We start from the raw sequence: 24,813 nt of genomic DNA, 5'->3' as shown, positions 1-24,813 counted from the left end.
AGGTCAAAATTTACCACCGGTATTTACTAGTGTTGTGTTTGTCCACAGATCTCTGAAAATGGAAGGGCATGTTAGTAGGGTGATGAAAAAGGCATATATGACACTTGCCTTTAACAATCGAGGCATAGATTACAAAGTCATGTTGGAGCCACAGCTAAAGTACTGTGTGCAGTTCTGGTTGCCACATTATTGGAAGGATATGATTGCACTGGAGAGGGTGCAGAGGAGATTCACCAGGATGTTGCCTGGGATGGAACATTTAAATAATGAAGAGCGATTGGATAGGCTTGGGTCGTTTTCGTTGGAGCAGAGAAGACTGAGGGGTGACCTGATCGAGGTATACAAGATTATGAGAGATGGGGACAGAGTTTTTTAAAGTTTATTTATTATTGTCACAAGTAGGCTTACATTAACAGGGCAGTGCGGTTTCCTCCCACAGTCTGAAAGATGTGCTGGTTAGGGTGCATTGGCCATGCTAAATTCTCCCTCCGTGTACCTGAACAGGCGCCATAGTGTGGCGACTAGGGGGATTTTCACAGTAACTTCATCGCAGTGTTAATATAAGCCTACTTGTGACACTAATAAGTAAACTTTAATCATGGCTGATCTTCTATCTTAATGATATACTCCGGCGCTTTCCCCATACCCCTTGACACTTTTGGTGAGTGGAAATCTAACTATTTATTTGTTAAATACATTCAGTGATTTGGGCTCCACTACTTTATGTGGTAGAGAATTCCACAGGTTCGCCACCCTCTGAATGAAAGAATTTCTCCTCCTTTCAATCCTGAAAAGCCTACCCTGTCCCACGAGACATAACCCTTGTAAAACATCTAATTTATATTGCCATATCTCATTCTTACCATCAAAATTAATCACTTCACACTTCTCTGCATTAAATTTCATCTGCCAAATGGCTGCCCATTTATCAGTCTGTCTTTATCCTCTTAGAATCTGTTCCCATTGCTTCCTACTTTTTTGAGCTTAGGGTCACTTGCAAATGTTGAATTTAGGCCCAGTGTACCCCAGTCCAGCTCATTAATATATATAAGTAATATTAATAATGTTAATATATACAATATATCAAAAAGAGCAATGGTCCCAACAATGAACTCTAGGGAATCCCCCTGCCCCCTTCATTCTGAGCTGAAAACAATTGTTTACCTTCTTCTCTGCTTTCTGTTCCCACCATGACAGAAGGTGAATTTTAAATTCAATAAAAATCGGGGATTTGATGACTTGAAACACTGTTGATTCGCTAATGCTCTTTAGGGAAGGAAATCTATCATCCTTACCCGGTCTGGCCTACACGCGACTCCAGATGTGGTTGACTCTTAACTGCCCTGTCAAGGGCAATTATGGATGGGCGATAGATGCTGGTGTGGTGGTGATATCCTATGTCCCATGAAAGAGCATGTGACACTAAACACATTCTCTCAATTGAAATGATTACTCTCTAATAAATTCTCATGTAGCTCATGCGACGTGATCTGGTGATCTAGTCCAGCGACTTGTGGAGAAGTCCTAACAGTAACAACTTGCATTTTGTTACCAACTTTTATAAAGAATTGTGCCAAGACATTTCAGAGAAACATAATAAAATTAACACTGAGTCCAAGGATGAGATATTCGCAGAGTGACTGCAAGTTTGGTTTTAAAGAGAGGAGGAAATATCAAGATGGGGAGGTTTAGAGAGGGATTTCAGAGTTTGGGGCCTAACCGGTTGAAGTCAAAGCTCCATCATTGAGGTGAAGGCTTTCGGGATGCACCAGAATATTAACTTATTTAGTAATTTCTGAGTCCAAGGTACGTTTCTCTTGCCAGGAGTCAGACAGTATGAATCAGAACCTGTGTTTGCATATTTCCCCAAAAAATGGATATGTCAGTTTCCCCATGCGTCTTGACTCAGTTTGAGCTACATCATTGAAACTCTCACTGCAGAAATTGAAATAGCATGCAAGTGCAAACACTGAGAAACTTCAAACAGATGTAAAAAAATGCACAAAGATGCTTGTTTGCAGGGCTGCACATGCCTAAAATTTAGCCCGGTATTCCCATTTAGAAATACATGTAGAACCTGTGGAATAGGACACAGCAGAGAAGACAGTTACACATAACCAGGCCCGAAGATAACAGGCGCAGTTGAAGCAGTTCTGACTTCTTGAAACTGTGCGGTTTAATCCGGAATTTCCGGTTTAATCATATTTTCACCTGTCTCAATTTTCAGCCAGATTTTCATTCTTCTTCTGAATCATCGCTTTGCTTTGAGAAAGAGAATAAGCAGCAACTGCACAGTATCAAAAGGCCCAAAACTGAGTGGCTTATGGCAAGGACAACAACCGAGAATATGTACACCGTTTTATCGCAGTAATCCTGAGGCTGGTGGAAAGGGGGGATGAAATTGGGCAGGTACGCAGAGAATACCCAATAGTTTCCCAATATAAACCACACAAAGAGGAACAGACTGAGCGTGACATGGATGTAATATCGGTGCAGGTTTTGTCGCCAGGGATACTCATCATCATCATCATCGCCAATCATGACGGACTTGGAAAGAAGTTGTCTCATTTTCGCAGAATCATAGAGTAGGAAGGTGACCTGTGTAATTAGCATAACAAAACAGCATTAATTAAGAACATAAAAAAGGGAGCAGGAGTAGCCCATTTGGCCCCTCAAGCCTGCTCCATGATTCATTAAGAGCACGGCTGAATTTTAATCTTAACTCCACCTGCCCATATTGGGCAGCATGATGGCTCAGTGGTTAGCACTGCTGACTCCCAGCACCAGGGACCTGGGTTCGATTCTTGGCTTGGGTCACGTGTCTGTGCGGAGTCTGCATGTTCTCCCCATCTCTGCGTGGGTTTCCTCCGGGTGCTCCGGTTTCCTCCCACAGTCCAAAGACATGCTGGTTAGATGCATTGGCCGTGCTAAATTCTTCCTCAGTGTACCCAAACAGGTGCCAGAGTATGATGACTAGGGGATTTTCACAGTAACTTCATTGCAGTGTTAATGTAAGCCTACTTGTGACACTAATAAATAAACTTTAAGCTTTATCCCTTGATTTATTTAATATCCACAAATCTATCAATCTCTGTTGTAAATCTGTTCAATGTTTGGGATCTGCACGTTCTCTGGGGTAGAGGATTTCAAAATTCACAAGATTTTGAGTGAAGAAAATTCTCCACATGACCAACCCTTTATTCTGATACTGTGAAGCCAAGTTCTAGATTTTCCAGTCAAGGGTAACATCCAGTCATCGTTTACCCTGTTAAACCCCCTTGAAGGTCTAGTGAATAAATATTTGTATTGGGCACCTAGAATAGAATAAAATAGAAGCCCACAGTGCAGAAGAAGGCCATTCAGTCCATCGATCCTGCACCGACAACAATCCCAATCAGGCCCTATCCCTGTAACTCCATGTATTTACCTTGCTAGTCCCCTTGATACTAAGGGGCAAATTAGCAGGGCCAATCAACCTAACCTGCATGTTTTTGGACTGTGGGAGGAAACTGGAACACCTGGAGGAAACCCACACAGATGCAGGGAGCATGTACAAACTTAACACAGTCATCCAAGGCTGGTATTGAACCCAGGTCCCTGGCATTGTGAGGCAGCAGTGCTAACCACTGTGCCAGCGTGCTTCCCCACTTGGTGCTGGCTTTTTAACAACACCAAAACCTTAGTTTTTAGAGTCTACTTCCATTTGAATATAGAGAAACAATTCACAAATGGGGCAAAATATTACACCAACCCAAACTATACTAAGTTGTATTTCACTTCAAGAATTGCAGACCAGCCATAGTAGCAAGTTCTTTCCAAAGGTGTCGATAAATGTTGACATGCATTTCATTTTATAGTGATAACCTACCTTTAAACTGCCGATTATTCCTCCAACCAGCAAATACAATGGAATCAATGGCTGAATTGGACAACTATCCAGGAACTTCATTCCTGAAATATGCAATTGGGATAAAACTATATGAACACGAACAGGTGCAATACACAAAGTGAGAATTTTGCTGGTTGCTAAATGTGGCAACATTCGAAAATTGTATAGAAAACTATGAGTTTTCATTGATTTTTGAAAAATCCTGAATTTAGTCTGAATCAAGTTGCTAGAAATCTTCCACAACAGCACTTAGACCATCACAACACACAGCGACCATTTAGATTTTTACTCTGCATTTGCAAAGTGCTGAGTTTCTAAACCATGAAATGGTGGGTGGGTAAATGGATTACCCAACCCCCCAACCTGAAAATCAGTCAGCATCTCGCAACCAGCAGAAATCTGGCTGCCCTCAAGTGACATTACCCTGGGGACGGCTTTAATTGGATCAGAGTGGGACCTCCACTATCAGGGAGGAAGTTCCACCCCAGGGTGCTGCTGGGTAATCTGATTGGCCAGCAGCTATGTAGTTCCAGCAGCTATGGTTCAAACAGAGCCAATGGCTGGGGCAACAGGCAGTTCCAGTGGAAGAAAAGAAAATGTCTCCCGGACTTGCCTACATCACTAACGTCCATTAGTCTGTTGAAACAGCTGTGCCCAACGGAAAACAATGCTTGCGTGACAGCTTGCTCTCTTAGATCTACTTCGGAATTGCTCAATGTTTATTTACATGAGATAAAGAGGTTGCAAGTTCTTGCCATTTTTGCAACTGATACTTTAATATGTAGGTTGATTGACACTTTTATAGGGTTACAGCGAAAGGACCTTTTATGAGAAAGTTATGAATGAGTGACTTTTTAAAAACTGCTTTCAATTCTCAAGAATACCAAATTTAAAATTAACCACAATTTATACTTCTTGAGAAGAGAATGCTGATTGGTTGGCAATTGGACTCTGATTGGTTAAAGCAGGTAACATTTAAGGGGCGGCTTGATGCATACATGAGGGAAAAGGGTACAGTGCTAAAATGGGGTAGGGTGAGAGGAGGCTATTAGGGTACAGGACACAATTAGAGTTGTATATAAACATCAGCCTTTAGCAACAATAATGAATGGCCTGTTTTTGTGCTGTAGAGTCTATGTAATTTTATATAGTTCAACTTTACATCCCTACTATGGGCCTTCTTATCCTCCTTTCCATCTCTTCAAGGAAGAGAAATAGGGACCATAAGGAAAGGCCTATTGATTCCTTAGCCCTGTCCAGATGTTTAAAACTTAAAAATATGGTAAAACTAGGGCGCGATTCACCTGAATCAGCTCCAAATGTGCACAACAGCAGGAAAACCGGAGTGTTTCCCATTGGGAACATCCCTGCCAGCCCAGCTGTGTGGTGTGCGGAAGGGGGTGCCCATTATTTTAGTGGTGGGGGGGGAAGAATGCCCCTCTTTGCTGAGGGGTTGGGGTCAGCTCGCCTGGTCAGCAGGGGGTCATAAATTCCACTGTGAGGAGTGGGGGGGCCTCTCTTTGTACACGGAGATCGGGGCACCCTTTAAAAAACGCTGACATATCCTGGCCCACTACACTACTCAAGCAGCGCAACGGGCTGGGAAAATTGTGCCCTAAAGCTCGAGGTATTACAGAGCCAAATCACTGTCATCAGCAGTAAGCATGACGTTAGCAACAGACTGTAGACTTAAATGAGGTAGTGCTGCTGCTTCCAAAGGCCAAAGATGTTTAAAAAGAAGTGCTTACTACTGGCACCTCAGATGACCGCAGTAACTATCAAAGCACCGATAGAAATATTGCCCTGCAGGCAGGTGTCATGTATTTTGTCATGTCCCTGGCGAGCTGTTCACCTCAGCCTGTGTAAGGCAGTTCTGCAGCAAAAAATATGCATCTAGAGATAGGCTAATCATGCAACTGAGGTCAATGCACATCTCCTTATCTTTACTCAAAACCCTCCCCCCAAGAAATAGCAAGTCTGACAAACTCATAAACTAATGAGATAAACTGAGATGAAATAACAACAGTTTTGAGAGAATACGCTGAGAAATTAATTAATTTAAATGAAGTATACTGCTCCTTTACAAGTGTTGGCATTGTTAAAACAGTTATTCATTCTAATACAATATTTAATGAAAATAAAGTTTCTCACCCACAAAGGCCATTGACAGCGGCAACGCAAGGAAGGCAAGCAGCCCAAAGATTAAGCAAGCTGTGCAAATAAATAGATAAACATGTCACATTCTTTGTTTTCACCATACTGGAAATACAATTAGCAGAATGTGAAGAGCTGTAAACTCGGCATCATTTCCTATAAATAAACAGGCTCACTAAGGTAATGAGCAGCTTGGCATCACTTGTGATTCTACTTAACATTGATTGAAAATTATAATATGTAATGTGGGCAGATCCTGCCCACAGGTTGTGAGTCTGAAGTGCTTTATTCAGCAGAACAGAGGAAGCAATGGTCCCCGATTGGAAATACGCAGGCAGCAACTTTGAACACATCCACAATATTCCCAAATTGTGTCATCTCATTCTGAATTCTAAGAAGACTGGAAAATTTTGAGTCTCATATTTGGACCACTGCATTTTAGGTCACTTTTAAACGTGTTTCAAGCAAAAAGGGTAAATACATAGGGTTACGGGGATAGGGCCTTGGTGGGATTGTTGTCAGTGCAGACTCGATGGGCCGAATGACCTCTTTCTGTACAGTAGGGTTTCGATGATTCTATTCCATGAAAATTAGAAGTTACAAATACTTCAACCATAAGTTCAGGCTACAAAACAGCCTTTCTCATTCCCTTCTCCTTCTCTGATCCACCATTTCATTGCAATTGATCCCACCCATTTTATTATCCATCATCATCTCACAGTGTGAATACACATGAGTCACACTTTACCCTACATAGAATTGTATACAGCTCAGGTGACACCTCTTTGTTATCACTGAATCCCTGCAGTGCAGAAGGAGGCCGTTTGGCCCATCGAGTCTGCACTGATTCTCTGACAGAGTATCTTATCCAGGCCCTCCCCTCCATCCTATTCATGTAACCCCACACATTTATCATGGCTAATCCATCTAACCTACACATCTTGGAACATTAAGGGGCAAGGGGCGGTGGCACAGTGGTTAACACTGCTGCCTCACAGGGCCAGGGACCCGGGTTCAATTCCTGGCTTGGGTCACTGTCTGTGCGGAGTCTGCACGTTCTCTCCAGGTGCTCCAGTTTCCTCCCACAGTCTGAAAGAAGTGCTGGTTAGGTGCATTGGCCATGCTAAATTCTCCCTCAGTGTACCCAAATAGGCACCGGAGTGTGGCGACCAGGGGATTTTCACAGCAACTTCATTGCAGTGTTAATGTAAGCTGACTTGTGATGCTAATAAATAAACTTTAGCATGGCCAATCAACCTAACCTGCACATCTTTGGAGTGTGGGAGGAAACTGGAGCACCCGGAGGAAACCCACACAGACACGGGGGAGGACGTGCAGACTCCACACAGACAATGACCCAAGTCTGGAATCGAACCTGGGTCCCTGCTGCTGTGAGGCAGCGATGCTAACGACTGTGCCATCTATATATTCTTCATATTATTCCACTCTATATTCTTCATTTTTAATTAATGTTTTTATTGAGCATTTTCCCATAAGCTGCAACAAATCCCCAAAATCTACAGTGCAGAGTGATCATTATTCCACTTATACATACAGAAAAGACCAGCAAATATTCATACAAATGGTTCAGATTATCAATCATTGTAATAGTTGTAGTGGGCATCTCCTTTCATAGGGATAATGAAAGGATACCAGAAAGAATGGGGATCTCAGGATAAAGCCATGAGCACATGGCACCATGGTGCATGCTCTTCTCCACAGAATAACAAAGACAGAGCTACACAATATCTGGAATCCTAATGGGGTAAAATGCAACCAATTGGCCGCTAACTCAACAACCCAAGAGCTCCAAGCAATGAAAGGGTATCCCAGAAAAAGGAACATCAGGATACCGCCATCTATAAAAGATGTGGCATGGCTGTGTACACTCTCGTATACAGAAGGCAGTAAGCCAAGGATTCTTACACCACGCCAAGACTCGCAACACAACAGTGCTGACCTTCCTAATTTCACCCCACACTCATCAAACCTACATGTTAGAGCATGATCTTGCAAAGAGATACTGGTTTCAATAAAGAGGGAATTTGATAAGAAAATCACCCACAGGATTTGTCTGGATGTGAACCTGCCTCAAAGCTTATACAGTAAGAGTTTTAACAACACCAGGTTAATGTCCAACAGGTTTATTTGGTAGCAATGCCATTAGCTTTCAGAGCGCTGCTTCTTCTTCAGATGGAGTGGATATCCACTCCATCTGACGAAGGAGCAGCGCTCCGAAAGCTAATGGCATTTGCTACCAAATAAACCTGTTGGACTTTAACCTGGTGTTGTTAAAACACTTACTGTGTTTACCCCAGTCCAACGCCAGCATCTCCACATCGAAGCTTATACCCAGATCTAGAATAAATAGTCTTCCAGATTTAAAGTTTCTGATTTGTAGGAATGAATATTTAATATAATCACATCTCAGTGTTTTGCTGTACTAGCATTCACTAGTTTCCCAAAAGATGAAAGAAGATCGATTTCTGGAGAACCTTCTGACCTTTCCATGGTCTTCAGTTCTGCTCTGCTCCATCATCCATGGGCAGTCCTTCTATAGTTCGATATCTACCTGCCTGAATGCAGCCAATGCATCTCAAGCAATGGTTTATCTTCCCTCTCCTCACCATCCTCAAAGATTTATCCTCTGACTCATCTGCTTCCTTGTTCACATGATGCTCCTCAGCAACATCATCTCCAGGTGGGGGAGCGGTCTTCGGGGTTAGTTTTCACTCTACCCAGAGGATCTTGAGTTCTACCTCACCACACTTTCTCACAACCACCTGACTGCCTCCATGTTATTAAATATCAAGTTCTGGATTGACTGCAACATCATTTTGCTCAACATTCGGAAGGCCAAAGCTCCAGCTCCTCCCATTGCTCCTTTGTCAATGTCTTCACCTCCCCCTGTGCCACCCAGTCAGTGTATCATCTCGGCTGCCTGTTCAAGCCTGAATTGAGTTTTAAAATCAACAGCCTATCTATCACCAAGATCACTTACTTCCAACTCTACCCTCGCCTTAGACCCTTCATCAGTAACACTCGGGACTCATCTTAATCATTTCCCATTCCTCATCCTCCATAAACTCCAAATTGTCCCAACTCACTGGACCCCGACCTGCATGTCCAAAGATAAAAACATGTCAGCTTTAGGCAGGTGTACATACCACTGCTCAAAAGACAAGGTTAAAATAGAAGATGGCAGAATTGGTATGGGGTAACGGTGGGTCAATTTTAACTATTTGTCCACCCAGCTTCCCCCAGGTGGGTAGGGTTAAAACCATCCTTTAAGAAAACAACAGTGCAAACAGCTGTGTGGAACTTGCTTCTGATAAATAATGTTTCAATGACCTTGCGTTAACTGACTGTGCATTGTGTAGACATCAGGTATTTGAAGTCTGTAAGGCTGATTATCCAAGTCTGTGCTGTTAGTCAAGTGTCATGACCAGTGTCAGCACTGAACTCAAAATTACTCCAAGTACCTAAATATACAGATGGAAATCAGTGCTTCTTTTCACATAGCCAATCATGGTTGAATCTGGGTGATCTAATGTGTTTGGTCTTCTGCATCCAAATCCATTAGTAGTTATTAAGGATCCTGTTAGGTCACATAACAGCATAATTTATTCCGTGTCCTTCTATTAATGGCAATCTTCTTCAATCAGTACTGGAAATCTGAACAACACTGTAACAACGGACTGTCTAAATTCAGGTTGGGCTGTTGGTATAATAATTTCAAGAAAAGAGGAGGAAATTTCCCATCCCACCCACCATGGGAATCATAGCGGGCCGGAGGGGGAGGAGGGGGGGGCGGACCATGCCAAGGTCAAGGACTCGGGTTCGATTCCCAGCTTGGGTCACTGTCTGTGCGGAGTCTGCACGTTCTCCTCATGTCTGCGTGGGTTTCCTTCCACAGTCCAGTTTCCTCCCACAGTCTGAAAGATGTGCTGGCGAGGTGCACTGGCCATGCTAAATTCTCCCTCAGTGTACCCGAACAGGCGCCGGAGTGTGGCGACTAGGGGACTTTCACTGTTAATGTAAGCTTACTCATGACTAATAAATAAATTTTACTTTACTTTTACTTTAGGTTCGTTGACCTCAGGCGGGATTTTCCGGTTTTAGGGTGAGCGTGGCTGGAAAATCCCAGCCTGTACAGTACTGACATTATCCGCAAGAGGCTATTTTAGTTAGATTAGCTGACAATTTAGTGTAGACATATGTTACTTACCATTGCTGGCAATTTTTGAAATACATCGATGGCAAGCCTTTTCCACACCAGCAGACATTCTCCTACCCTTTCTCTGGTTCAGGATATTTCTGAAACTAAACAAGAGGAAGAATTTCTGTTAGCATTGTAGGTATTTTAAATCTCCCAGTTTGCAAATTAATGTATTAAAACCATAGAGGAAGAAATTTTAATAAATGGTCACACTCGTGTGTCTGAATCAGTGGGTGTTGATTGTAATGTTTTTGCACTACTCTAACATTCTTGCATTAGATTTTATAACTTCTATATTTTAGGTTATGTCAGCCAGTAATTCCCAACACCTTATGACCCTGAGGTTGCTATAACTTCATAACATTAGTTTATGCTTTGCTGTATACCCAGAATAACAAGTCAAAAAACAACACAGCTTTGAGTTATTTAAATGAATAGTCAAACTCTGGATAAAGCGTCCACTATTGCGTTGCCCCTCCCTGCAACAGGAACAATTTTTCAAGTAAATTGTTGCAGCATCAGACTCCAAAGGCATAAGAGCAGATTTTTGGTCTAGAATTTCTCCAAAACCACAGGTGGATTATAGCCCATTTGGTTCACTCTGCTGCTTCACAGCTCCAGGGGCCCAGGTTCGATTCAGTCTTGGGTCACTATCTGTGTGGAGTTTGCACGTTCTTCCCTTGACTGTGTGGGTTTCCTCCAGGTGCTCTGGTTTCCTCCCACAGTCTAAAGATATGCAGGTTAAGTGGATTGGCCATGCTAAAGTGTCCCCTTAGCGTCCCAAGATGTGTAAATTGGAGATTAATTAGGTAAATACGTGGGGTTACGCAGATAGGGCAGGGGCTGGGCCTGGGTAAAGATGCTCTGTCAGAAAGTCGATGCGGACTCGATGAGCCTAACTGTCTCCAAATAGGGATTGTGTGGTTCTTGATCACAGTCTCTCCAGCACGTCTAGAAATATATATTTCAAGCAGTTAAAGAACAAAATAAGGCTTAATGCTTCCTTTTCATCTATTGGAGTGCTTTTGTTGACAAGGATTATGTTTTCACAGAATTGTAGAATCATACAGTGTAGAAGAGGCCCTTCGGCCCATCGAGTCTGCATTCACATGTGAGAACACCTGACCTCCCACCTAATCCCATTTACCAGCACTTGGCCCATAATCTTGAATGTTATGACGTGCCAAGTGCTCATCCAGATACTTTTTAAAGGATGCGATGTTTTCTTGAGAAATAACTGACTGGACGCTTTATGTTAGGCATCATCCAGTAACAACAGAGCCCCGGCCTTCATTCAATGACACCAATTACTACCTTGAATGAATTGTTGAAATTTGGAGCAGTCAACACGGGCTCATTTATAAAGTCAGCCTTTAATCTGTCGAGGCCAGTCTGACAAGACTCTGTCCAGTCATATTTGATTTTCTTCTTCAATAGGTTTGTCAACTGAGCAGCTACTGGAATCATAGGATCATAGATTCCTACAGTGCAGAAGAAGGCCATTTGGCCCATTGAGTCTGCACTGACCACAATCCCTCACAGGCCCTCTCCCCATAATCCCATACATTTACCCGAGCTAGCCTCCCTGACACTAAACGGCAATTTGGCATGGCCAATGCACCTATCCTGCACATCATTGGACTGTGGGAGGAAATCAGAGCACCTGGAGGAAACCCACACAGACATGGGGAGAATGTGCAAAAACCACACAGACAGTGACCGAAGCCGGGAATCAAACCCGGGTCTCTGGCGTTGTGAGGCAGCAATGCTAACCACTGTGCCACCGTGCCACCCCTACCAAAATTCCAGACAAACTTCCTGTAAAATCCACACATTCTGAGGAAATATTCTGCGTTTGGTTTTGGGGGCAGGAGAGATTATAATCACTTGAACATTAGCTTCTCTGGGCAACACCTGACCTTGCCCCACGACCTGTCCTAAATAAGTGATCTTAGCCTTGGCCAAATCACTGTCACCAAATTTATCACCAAGTCAGCTTTTGTAATTTCTGAAATATTGCACTGGAGTGTTTCATTAGGTGGGTCTTCTTAAGAATCGCTGTAGACCAATGGTTCCCAAACTAAGATTCGCAAAATGTTTCAGGGGGTTCATGGAAAAAGAAATCGCAAAATGGCGGCCGCAGAAGTTTTCTGCCCGCCAAAATTAATCTCAGCTATCAGTTTGAGTAGTAGCTTGTCACTCAGGATAGTCAATGTCCAAAGCAGCTAATCAGGTATGTAGACCAACCAGATTGACAGGTTACCTGGCCAGTTATTACTGTTGTTCTGAACAACAGCAGACATTGGCCCAGTAGAAAGCGCCATGTCTCGCACCTCGTGATGGGAGTTGGAGCTGCAAAATCTTTTTCTTTCTCAGAATGGACCGGGCAAACACAAATCCATTCCTTACTCGCTCCAAGATTTGAGGGCATCACGGTGGCACAGTGGTTAGCACTGCTACCTCACAGCGTCAGGGACCCGGGTTCAATTCCGGCCTCGGGTCACTCTCTGTATGGAGTTTGCATGTTCTCCCAGTGTCTGCGTGGGTTTCCTCCGGGTGCTCCGGTTTCCTCACACAATCCAAAAATGTGCGGGTTAGGTTGATTGGCCATGCTAAATTGACCCTAGTGTCAGGGGGATTAAATGTTTGGGGCTATGGAGATGGGGCCTGGGTGGGATTGTGGTTGGTACAGACCCGATGGGCCGAATGGCCTCCTTCTGCACTGTAGGAATTATATGACTTTATGGGCCTGATTTTACAAAAACATCGTGCCCGTTTTCGGGTGCAAAATCGCGGTAAAGTTGGGCGCCTGGCCTATACCGCGATCTGCACCCGATTCCAAGCAGGTCCAAGATCAGTACAAGTCCAAGAGGAGACACTGGAGAAAGACCAAGCTGGTCCTGTAAAGGGATACACCATCACTGGTACACTACCAGCCACAGATTACTCTTCCCTGCAGGGACAAGAGAGCGGGAGAGATGACTGTGGCTGGTATTGTACCAGTGATGGTGTATCCCTTTACAGGCCCAGCTTGGTCCTTCTCCAGTGTCTCCTCTTGGACTTGTACTGATCTTGTAGCCGGTTTTCATGCGGATCCACTGTGGAACCGGCCGGTTCTGCTTCATCTTCTTAGCGAGGAATCGCTTCATCCTGAAGGTTTTGTGGGATGACATGGCCGCACGTCCATTCCGGCAGGAGGGATTCGTTCCTCCGGTGGGGAGGAGGGATCGCCCGCAGTGGTGGTGGACTGCCCCCTCCCTCCCTACCGATCGGCCGCAGACTGGCCAGCGGACTCCCCCCCCCCCACCACCACCCCCCTAACCAGAGGATGATCGTCAGAGAGCCGCTCTCTCCGCTTTCTGCTTATTCTTTTCTTTTGAGCCTGGGCGCGCTCTCAGATGTTTTTCAAATTGCGCGTGCGCAGTTCAGAGCTCCGATTGGTCCGCCAGCGCTAAGCCCCGCCCACAGCACGAATCGGACCGGAGTTGGCAAAACGCGTATGAGCGCGCTGGAAAGAGGATTCCAGGCGCGGATCTATTTGACGCCCAGATTCGGCACTTCGACTCAAAATGGTAAAATCAGGCCCTATGAAAAACCAAATTCAAATTCCAATTGAATCCAATTCATGGTCCCCACAAGGGAGACAAACAAGATCCAAGCTGACAAGATAAGGCATTGAACCCCATCTCAGGCTTGATCCGACGCTTGATCTTAGCCAAAGGATTGAGAAACAGAGTCATAGAATCCCCAAATGCAGAAGGAGGCCATTCAGCCCTTTGAGTCTGCACCGACAACAATCTCACCCAGGCCCTATCCCTGTAACCCCACGTATTTACCCTGCTAATCACCCTGACACTAAGGGGCAATTTATCATGGCTAATCCACCTAACCTTCACATCTTTGGAATGAGAGAGGAAACCGGAGCACCCGGAGGAAACCCGCGTAGACACGGGGAGAATGTGCAAACTTTACACAGCCACCTGGGGCTGGAATTGAACCCGGGTCCCTGGCGCTGTGAGGCAGCAGTGCTAACCACTGTGCCACCGTGTCACCCTCATTAAGTCATCGGTGGTGTGCTGTCTCCTGCTTTGGAGTCTGTGCCTGTGGGAGTGGAGCTTTCAGGTAAGTACTTGCTTTTCATATTTTACTGTTTTCTGTGTTTCCCTTCCCCTTTCGACCCCTTGTTTAAAATCCTGAAGGTAAGGTGAGAAGATTGGACTGGCTTTGATCGGGGCCCAGGAGAGGGGGTTGCAGATGGTGCCAAATACCAGGGCCCAGGGGCTCAGTGTTGTGATGCCAGCCAGAGTGAGGAGCCCGACCTGAAAGACATCTTTTAAAATCAAAGCCATCAGTTTGAGCATCCCGATTTGTTTTACTGAGCTGCAGCGCTACTGATTCTGACCTTCAGGCGGCTTTGCGGTTCTGAATTTGAAAAGTCCTGCCAAAAAACACAAGGTGACCAAAGCTCAACAGCGATAACTGATGAGTGTTCCCGACTGAAGATCTGTTCGAAAGCTGGCAAGTCACTCAATCATTTTAGAGCTAAATGGATGCGGGGGAATGACGAGGGGGGTGAGGTGAGGGTGGAGGTGTGTGGGAGTTGGGGGAGTGAGGTGTGAGGGCGTTGAGGTGAGGGGGGTCAGGGGTGGAGGCATGTGGGGGTTGGGGAGCAAGGTGTGAGGGGGTTGGGGTGGAGGAGTGTGAGGGTGGGGTGTGAGGGGGTTGAGATGAGGGGGTCAGGGGTGGAGGCGTATGGGGGTTGGGGAGTGAGGTGTAAGGGGGTTGGGGTGGAGGAGTGTGAGGGTGGGGTGTGAGGGGGTTGGGGTGGAGGAGTGTGAGGGTGGGGTGTGAGGGGGTTGAGGTGAGGGGGTCAGGGGTGGAGGCGTATGGGGGTTGGGGAGTGAGGTGTGAGGGGGTCGAGGTGAGGGGGTCAGGGGTGGAGGCATATGGGGGTTGGGGAGTGAGGTGTGAGGGAGTTGGGGTGGAGGAGTGTGAGGGTGGGGTGTGAGGTGGTTGAGGTGAGGGGGTCAGGGGTGGAGGCATATGGGGGTTGGGGAGTGAGGTGTAAGGGGGTTGGGGTGGAGGAGTGTGAGGGTGGGGTGTGAGGGGGTTAGGGGTGGAGGTGTGAGGAGGTTGGGGAGTGAAATGTGAGGTGGAGCCGTGTGGGGGTGTGGGAGTGAATATAAGGGTGTTCGAGTTCTCTTGAGTAACAGCAATCTAAAGGCACTCAGTCGATTCCTTACCCAAACAGCGCTGGCCACCATGCATCCAACGCAAGGCCTTTAATTACTTGTGCACAAGGAGAACTCTCCATGGCCAAATTGGATGACCGAAGCAGTTCTGAGGTTACAGAGAAACAGCTCAGCAGTTCTAGTCAATTACAGCAAATCAGGAGCAAAAGATTTTTCACATCTTTCACTGACATACATATTTGCCAATTAAATCTCGGCCTTTTATCCTTTCTCATTCGATAAAAAATTGACTTCTGCTGATCCTTCATTTGCACAGCATATCCTCATATCTTGCCTTTGGTGTTACGGAAAAAATCTGGTCTTAGATAGAACCATAGAAAATTACAGCTCAGAAACAGGCCTTTTGGCCCTTCTTGTCTGTGCCGAACCATTTTATGCCTAGTCCCACTGACCTGCACTTGGACCAATAGAACCAATAGTCTTGTTCACCCTCTGGTGAAGGCCGAAAAAGGAAAATGTCATGGGGGCCTGTGAAGAAATAGCAGAGACTGACTCCTTTTGAAGGTCAGTAAGCTGATAAACATTTTCCACTACTGCACAGAGAAAACATTTTTTAATTTGAACACTTTAACTTCCACACAATTTAACTTCCAAACTATGAAACTTCAATCTGGACTTTTTAACTTCCACAAGGGGTTGGAGTGAGGAGGTGGAGGTGTGTGGCGATGTGTATGTATGTGTGTGTGTGTGGAGGGGTGGGGGTGTGGGGGGAGAAGTGAGGGGGTGGAGGTGTGTGGCGATGTGTATGTGTGTGTGTGTGTGTGTGGAGGGGTGGGGGGAGAAGTGAGGGGGTGGAGGTGTGTGGCGATGTGTGTGTGTATGTGGCGATGTGGGCGTGTGTGTGTGGAGGGGTGGGGGTGTGGGGGGAGAAGTGAGGGGTAAGGAGGTGGGGGTGAGGGGTGATCACTTTTAAGGTTTAGTACCACAGAATTAAATACTGTACAAATACTGCAATCTGCAGAACATTTTAATGAGGGTTGAGGAAGTCATCAAAATCAATGTTATAATCTGCCCAGTCAAATTAACAATATTTTATGATGCAGTTAAAATCAAATTTTTATTCCTTGGTTTGTTTAATGGACGCGGTGGGATCACCTGTCTGGTACTCACAAACTAGCACTGCATTATATCATTGCTGCTCTTAATAGTCATGGCCCATGCTGCATATATATGGACAATATTAGTAATCAGATGCCATAATGGGTGTTATTATTATCATCTTTCTGTGATTGTTTGGTGAATTGATGAGGGAAGTGTTAACGGAGTGGGGGGGATGGGGTTTGGAATAAAGTGTCATAAGTATCACAGACAGAAGGGGGCAGTTAATTCTTTTTTAATACTTTTCCATTCAATCAAATCAAGTCCAATTCAGAGTCTCAATAAGTTGAGACATTTCCAATCCAGGCTGACAAGACAGGGCATGCAATCCCCTACCCTGTCTTGGGCCTGATCTGCATGAGTCCAAGCTGATTGGAGTAGGCAGACGTCTCCGCCCCTCCCCAGGCTTGATCTCATTTGCATCTTAGCCAAAAGGCCGAGATACCACTTTTAAAAATTGCTTCATATGAAGCTTAAATGCAACCCAATGGCCACTACCAAGTGCAGCATCTGCATTATTAAACAGCACTAATTTCACCTCCCACTACCCATCCATAAACAGAAAGGAATCTTTTGATTTGCTTCATTTTCAAGGCATTTTCATGAAATACCTATAAATTGTCAATATAGACAATATAATTCCATTAATAACTGGATTTGTTCACCTTTGAAAAGTAACTGGTGTATTCCACATTCTGAATGGCATCACCTCACATTGATATAGGCACTCTGGGGTTACAGAGGCAGCAATTTCCTTGGCTTAGTCTGTTAGTGGCGCTTACCAATATTCTTCTAACAAGACGTAGTTCAGGGTTCATTGGTTCTGTATGGTGTATAGTGGATGAGATATGTGGGTGAGTAGAGGGACATAGCCTGGCATGGAAGGTCTGAGGTGCCACGGGGTGGGTAGTGTGTCACTGTTTGGCATGTTGGGCTTGAGGGCCCATTAGGTGAGGGACATGAAGTGGTATGAGTTAACCTGGCTTGGGCTTCGGCATGGGGAGTGTTGGGGGGGGGGGGGGGGGCGATGGGGGGGAGGTGAAGGGCTTTGTGGGGTGAAGGATAGAGGATTGTTCTTCATTTTGTTGTCATTATTACAACTTGGATGAAATGCTACAGTACTGATGTGGGCCTTCCAAACAGCCCACCTCACTATTTAGCAGCCACTGTGACTGCCTCTGAACGGGCCTGACTCCAGTTAGCACCTACATCCTCTGAAAGAAAATCCTGTCTTTGCTGGCACTTTCTTCCCAAGGCGGGTTTACTGAACCAGGGAATTTCCCGACTCCAGCCCCTGCCTGGAGGATGAAAATCCAGCTGTTTGTGTCCATGTTTTCAGGCAGACTGTCAAAAGCCTGTGCTCCTGCTTGAGAAACCTTGAGCTTTCCCAACAGGTAATGAAAAAATAAGACAGGTGAAGAATGCATTTACAACCTTGGTTATAAGGTAATGTGCTCTGTTCCCTAAGCAGGGTGAACTACCAAAGGCTGGATTAAGTGGACCTTATTTTGTTAAAAAGAAACTTAATGAGAGAAGCAATGTGATTAGTATTCCAGAAACTTGAGGAGCGATCTTACCAGCTCACCACACGGATCGACTGGCTTGGTGAGCCGGTAGGATAAGGCGAGAGGCAAAAAACTCAGGTTCGCGCCCGATTTCTCACCTTTCCCGATGGTACTGGCACTGTTTTACCAGCAAAATTAGCCTTGCACCTGCTGATTTCAATATTAATAACATCATTTAAGCATCATTAGTGAGTCCCAGATGCTATCGTCCAAGGGGTGGGACCTGAGGGGGGTGAGACCTGAGGAAGGTGGCGGGGTCGGCAGGGGAGGAGCTCTGCAATGGGTGGGAGGGAAGGGAAGGGGGGGGGAGACTGGTACAAGGAGCAATTTCAGTGCCAGTGTGATGCCAGCTACATCGGCTGTACATCCCAATGACTGGCAGATCGTATCAATCAGCACATCCCTTTACGTGTTCAGAATAGAAAGAGTACTAACTGTATTCAACCAGCCCATGCTTACAAAACTCAGACTATGATGTCTAACATTAGATATGATTTGGTGATTGGGCAGCACTTGCTGAACAGTCCCGACTGTGTTAAGACACTAATAACAAATTTATGATTATCAGTTAGTGACTGAATGTAGCTCTCATAAGTTTGCTAGAAGCTATATATACTCATACACTGGGACCTACCCTCTGCTGGCAACAGAAACATGTCCAAGCATTGATCCACTGGAGCAAGCTGAGAGGGGTGATTGAAAAGCAGCAGTGCTGGTAAGAGATTAATTGGATTAATTGAATTGTTTATTTATTTAATTAGTCAGCTAGTGTGTGTATTTTTTTGGCCTTTACTTTAACAGCAGTTTTTCAAGTTTAAAGTGAAAACTAGAAGTGGGCAGCAAAGGAGTCTGGGAAGGGTTTTTATTTTAACTTTAAAAGTCAGTTACCTGGGTGGTTCCCCCTCAGTAGTAGTTTTTTTTTCTCTCGGGCCCCTAGCCCTATAAATTGGTGCAGAGGAGATACCCGATCCTCTACACTGGTAGAGGATCCCACCCTTCCATCCTCCTCTAACCTAATTATAAGTGTGGGGAAGTTTTTTGTTTTCTTTTTTTCTTGCTGGTAATGGCTTCAGGGATGGCAGTTCAGGCAGTATGCTGCATCTCCTGTGGGATGTATGTGGTGAGGAAATCCAGTAGTGTTTCAGGAGATTTTAGTTGTAAGAAGTGCATTAGATTGCAGCTTCTGGAGGAGCGTGTAAAGGAGCTGGAGGGGGAGGTAGAGGAACTCCGCATAATTCGGGAGGCGGAGGTGGAAGTTGATAGGAGTTATAGAGAAATAGTAACTCCTAGAAATGAGGCTTGGGTCAATGCCAGGAGGAGGGGTAAGAAGCAATCGGGAAGACAATCCCCTGGGGCGGTTCCCCTCCATAATAGGTTTTCGGTGCTGGAGGCTACAGTTGAGGAGGAATCAACTGAGCATAGAGAGCAGATCTCTGGGGGTGAGCCGAGTGAGAAAGCTCAGGTGGTTAGGGGCTGTAAAAGACTGGGCCTTGTGATTGGGGACTCCACAATTAAGGGGACAGATAGGAGGGTCGGAACTAAAGGTAGGGACTCAGGGTTGGTGTGTTGCCTACCAGGGGCTGGGGTCCGGGATGTGTCTGACAGGGTATTCAGGACTCTTAGGGGGGAGGGAGATAAACCACAAGTTATTGTACATGTGGGGACACACGACATAGGGAGGATAGGGGAAGGGGATATTAGGCAGGGATTTATGGAGTTGGGGTGGAAACTAAAGGCCAAGACTGACAGAGTGGTTATCTCTGGACTCTTGCCTGTACCACGGGATAGTTTAGAGAGGAATAGGGAGAGGGAAGGTTTGAATTCATGGCTGAGGGGATGGTGCAGGAGGGAGGGGTTCAGGTACTTAAGCAATTGGGGCTCGTACTGGGGAAGGTGTGACCTCTATGAGAAGGATGGTCTACACCTTAATCAGAAGGGGACCAATATCATGGGGGGTAAATTTGCTAAGGCCATGCAGGGAGGTTTAAACTGATTCGGGGGGAGGGAGGGATCCTGAGTAGTGGGGCTGAAAGTGAGGGATGCATGGATGGGGACTGCAATGCACGGCATTGCAGAGGTGGGGTGGAGCAGGGTTTGAAATGTGTATACTTCAATGCCAGGAGTATTCGCAATAAAGTGGGTGAACTTGCAGCGTGGATCAGTACCTGGGACTTCGATGTTGTGGCTATTTCAGAGACATGGATAGAGCAGGGGCAGGAATGGATGCTGCAGGTCCCGGGGTTCAAATGTTTTAGTCGAAGTAGGGAAGGAGGTAGAAGAGGGGGAGGGGTAGCATTATTGGTCAGAGATTGTATCACAGTGTCAGAGAGGAGGTTTGATGAGGACTTATCTGTTGAGGTAGTATGGGCGGAGATTAGAAATAGGAGAGGAGAGGTCACCCTGTTGGGAGTCTTTTATAGACCTCCTAAAAGTTCTAGAGAGGTTGAGGAAAGGATTGCGGAGTCAATCCTGCTTAGGAGTGAAAGTAATAGGGCAATTGTTATGGGGGATTTTAACTTGACTAATATTGACTGGAATTGTTATAGCTCTAGCTCGTTAGAGGGGTCAGTTTTTGTTCAAAGCGTGCAGGAAGGTTTTTTGACTCAGTATGTAGACAGGCCAACTAGAGGTGAGGCTATATTGGATCTGGTGCTGGGAAATGAGCCAGACCAGGTGCTAGACTTGGAAGTTGGTGTGCATTTTGGTGATAGTGACCACAATTCGGTTACGTTCACCTTAGTGATGGAAAGGGATAGGCATGAACCTCGGGCCAGTGGTTTTAGCTGGGGGAAGGGTAATTATGAGGCTATTAGGAGAGAATTAGGAAACATAGGTTGGACTAGGAGATTACAGGGACTGGGAACGTCCGACATGTGGAGTTTTTTCAAGGAGCAGCTACTGCGAGTCTGTGATAGGTATGTCCCTGTCAGGCAAGGAGGAATTGGTAGGGCTAGGGAACCGTGGTGCACCAAAAAAGTTTCTTTGTTGGTTAAAAAGAAAAAGGAGGCTTATGTTCGGATGAGACGTGAGCACTCGGGTAGTGCACTAGAAAGCTTTAGATTGGCTAAGAGGGAGTTGAAGAGCGAGCTTAGAAGGGCTAAAAGGGGACATGAGAAGACTTTGGCGGATAGGGTTAAAGAGAATCCTAAGGCGTTCTATAGGTATGTCAAGAACAGAAGGTTGGTTAGGGCAAGTTTAGGGCCAGTTATAGATGGCAGAGGGAAGTTATGTGTGGAACCGGAGGAGATTGGTGAAGCATTGAACCAATATTTCTCTTCGGTGTTCACGCAAGGGGACATGAATATAGCTGAGGAGGACACTGGGTTGCAAGGGAGTAGAATAGACAGTATTACAGTTGATAAGGAGGATGTGCAGGATATTCTGGAGGGTCTGAAAATAGATAAATCCCCTGGTCCGGATGGGATTTATCCAAGGATTCTCTGGGAGGCAAGAGAAGTGATTGCAGAGCCTCTGGCTCTGATCTTCAGGTCGTCGTTGGCCTCTGGTATAGTACCAGAAGATTGGAGGTTAGCGAATGTTGTCCCATTGTTTAAGAAGGGGAACAGAGACTTCCCCGGGAATTATAGACCGGTGAGTCTCACTTCTGTTGTCGGCAAGATGTTGGAAAAAATTATAAGGGATAGGATTTATAGTTATTTGGAGAGTAATGAATTGATAGGTGATAGTCAGCATGGTTTTGTGGCAGGTAGGTCGTGCCTTACTAACCTTATTGAGTTTTTTGAGAAAGTGACCAAGGAGGTGGATGGGGGCAAGGCAGTGGACGTGGTATATATGGATTTTAGTAAGGCGTTTGATAAGGTTCACCATGGTAGGCTTCTGCAGAAAATGCAGATGTATGGGATTGGGGGTGATCTAGGAAATTGGATCAGGAATTGGCTAGCGGATAGGAAACAGAGGGTGGTGGTTGATAGTAAATATTCATCATGGAGTGCGGTTACAAGTGGTGTACCTCAGGGATCTGTTTTGGGGCCACTGCTGTTTGTAATATTTATTAATGATCTGGATGAGGGTATAGTTGGGTGGATTAGCAAATTTGCTGATGACACCAAAGTCGGTGGTGTGGTAGACAGTGAGGAAGGGTGTCGTAGTTTGCAGGAAGACTTAGACAGGTTGCAAAGTTGGGCCGAGAGGTGGCGGATGGAGTTTAATGCGGAGAAGTGTGAGGTAATTCACTTTGGTAGGAATAACAGATGTGTTGAGTATAGGGCTAACGGGAGGACTTTGAATAGTGTGGAGGAGCAGAGGGATCTAGGTGTATGTGTGCATAGATCCCTGAAAGTTGGGAATCAAGTAGATAAGGTTGTTAAGAAGGCATATGGTGTCTTGGCGTTTATTGGTAGGGGGATTGAATTTAGGAGTCGTAGCGTTATGTTGCAACTGTACACAACTCTGGTGCGGCCGCACTTGGAGTACTGTGTGCAGTTCTGGTCCCCACATTACAGGAAGGATGTGGAGGCTTTGGAGAGGGTGCAGAGGAGGTTTACCAGGATGTTGCCTGGTATGGAGGGGAGATCCTATGAGGAGAGGCTGAGGGATTTGGGATTGTTTTCGCTGGAAAGGCGGCGGCTAAGAGGGGATCTTATTGAAACATATAAGATGATTAGAGGTTTAGATAGGGTGGATAGTGATAGCCTTTTTCCTCTGATGGAGAAATCCAGCACGAGGGGGCATGGCTTTAAATTGAGGGGGGGTAGTTATAGAACCGATGTCAGGGGTAGGTTCTTTACCCAGAGGGTGGTGAGGGATTGGAATGCCCTGCCAGCATCAGTAGTAAATGCGCCTAGTTTGGGGGCGTTTAAGAGATCCGTAGATAGGTTCATGGACGAAAAGAAATTGGTTTAGGTTGGAGGGTCACAGTTTGTTTTTTTTTTAACTGGTCGGTGCAACATCGTGGGCCGAAGGGCCTGTTCTGCGCTGTAATGTTCTATGTTCTATGTTCTATGTTCATTGTGCCTTTCTTGAATTAAACAAAAGCGTGGGAGACAATTGTTCTTGGTGCAGTCTCCATGGCAACACCTTGACCAATCAGAGTCAACTTACCAACCAATCAGCACCCTTTTCTCATGCAAAATAAATTGTTGCTCCCTTTGATATTTGGTATTCTTGCATCTGTCCAGATGAGTGCAAGACAAAACGTTTTAACAGAATGTCTCTTTTTTCCAGCAATACTCATGTTCCATACTACAAGGTGACGATTTGATTCATAATAATTGGCTGTTATGTAGATTAATGTATAAGTCATTGAGTGGACGTTCCTTTGAATGTGGTTTGGCTCATCAACTCAAGGTATTTAAAACAATAATGTTCAAAGCATCCTCACAACATTTGTATCAATCTAGGTCAGGGCATGAAGTTTAATTAATGCTGGCTTTGTAAGGATTTAAGTGGCCAGGCATCAAGCCAAAACGAAACAAAAATGTTTAAATTTTACTGAAAGCAGCCTTTGGATCTCATTCAAGAATTTAGCTGCATAGGCCAGGCCAAGTGATTCTAACACTCTGTTGCAGTCTCCCAAATAGGGCTGGCACCTCCTATTCCTCATCTTCTTTCTGCCCCTTATCGACATCATTCGAAGACATGACGTCAACATTCACATGTATGCTGTTAGCACGTCATCACGTCTTTTGTGCTGTTGTTCTGTTTGTCCACATTAGTCCTCAATGAGCACAATTTGCTCCCATTAAGTTTTGCGAAAACTGAAGCCATTGTCTACCAGCTCCATTTTCTTGCTGATAGTTACGTTGCTCTGCCGGCCTCTGCCTCAGGCCGAACCACACAGTCTGCAACCTCAACATTTTATTTGATCCTGTTTGGAGCTTTCCACCCCATTTCCTCTGCATCCAGGAATGCTTACTCGCACTTGACAATATTGTCCCTATCTAAACCTACCTGCCACTGAAACCCTCGTGCATGACTCTGTCATCTCCAGACTCAGCCAGTTTAATGCTCTCCTGACTAGCTTTCATCTTCCACATACTGTAAACATCAATTCATCCAAAACTTACTGCCTGTAACCACGGCGGCACAGTGGTTAGCACTGCTGCCTCACAGCGCCAGGGACCTGTCTGTGTGGAGTTTGCACATTCTCCCCGTGTCTGCGTGGGTTTCCTCCGGGTGCTCCGGTTTCCCCCCACAGTCTGAAAGACGTGTTGGTTAGGTGCATTGACCATGCTAAATTCTCCCTCAGTCTACCCAAACGGGTGCCAGAGTGTGGCAACTAGGGGATTTTCACAGTAACTTCATTGCAGTGTTAATGTAAGCCTACTTGTGATATTAAACTTTAACTTTACTAACTCACACCATAGCCATCACCGCTGTGCTTTCTAGCTTCCTAGTTCATAAACACATCAAATATAAGTTTTTCAACCCCCTCCCCATAGTTGTGTTCAAACCCTTCCGTGAAACTGTTGCCTCTCTATTTCCTTTTCCAGTCTTATATAACCCTCCAGAACTCTGTCTCTCAAACATCCGCCTGCTCTTCACTCCACCATTGGCAACCTTCCTTCAGTCGCCTAAGCCATAAGCTCTAGAACTCTCTCCTCAAATCCCTCTGCCTCCATCTCTCTGTCTTCCTTTAGGACCCTCTTAAAATCTATTGCTTTAACAAAGGTTATA

General features: G+C 45.4%; 1 protein-coding gene across 2 annotated transcripts; it reads right to left on the bottom strand.

Moving 5' to 3' along the window:
• Positions 1 to 2,235: 2,235 nt before the first annotated feature.
• Positions 2,236 to 10,329, bottom strand: LOC144500088 (transmembrane protein 272-like). Of its 2 annotated transcripts, XM_078222862.1 has the most exons (4): positions 10,272 to 10,329; positions 6,041 to 6,100; positions 3,869 to 3,951; positions 2,236 to 2,598 (listed from the first exon to the last, which is right to left on the bottom strand). In XM_078222862.1, the coding sequence occupies exons 1-4, from the start codon at positions 10,327 to 10,329 to the stop codon at positions 2,236 to 2,238; spliced, it is 564 nt and encodes a 187-aa protein (XP_078078988.1). The 2 variants fall into 2 exon arrangements, with proteins under 2 accessions (XP_078078988.1, XP_078078989.1); XM_078222863.1 differs by lacking the exon at positions 6,041 to 6,100.
• Between the last annotated feature and the right edge of the window lie 14,484 nt (positions 10,330 to 24,813).

Source organism: Mustelus asterias, chromosome 10 (genome assembly GCF_964213995.1).
Source record: "Mustelus asterias chromosome 10, sMusAst1.hap1.1, whole genome shotgun sequence".
Lineage (NCBI taxonomy): Eukaryota > Metazoa > Chordata > Chondrichthyes > Carcharhiniformes > Triakidae > Mustelus > Mustelus asterias.
Note: the sequence above shows the minus strand (reverse complement) of the source record. Positions and strands in the feature narration are given on the sequence as shown.

What these genes read in the sequence shown, in the direction of transcription:
- LOC144500088 (XM_078222862.1), bottom strand. Translation starts at nt 10,329, where the DNA reads ATGTCTGCTGGTGTGGAAAAGGCTTGCCATCGATGTATTTCAAAAATT. An exon ending in TTCAAAAATTGCCAGCAATG is followed by an intron (nt 6,101 to 10,271) that starts GTAAGTAACATA and finishes TTATTTGCACAG; the next exon opens with CTTGCTTAATCTTTGGGCTG. An exon ending in GCTGTCAATGGCCTTTGTGG is followed by an intron (nt 3,952 to 6,040) that starts GTGAGAAACTTT and finishes TGCATATTTCAG; the next exon opens with GAATGAAGTTCCTGGATAGT.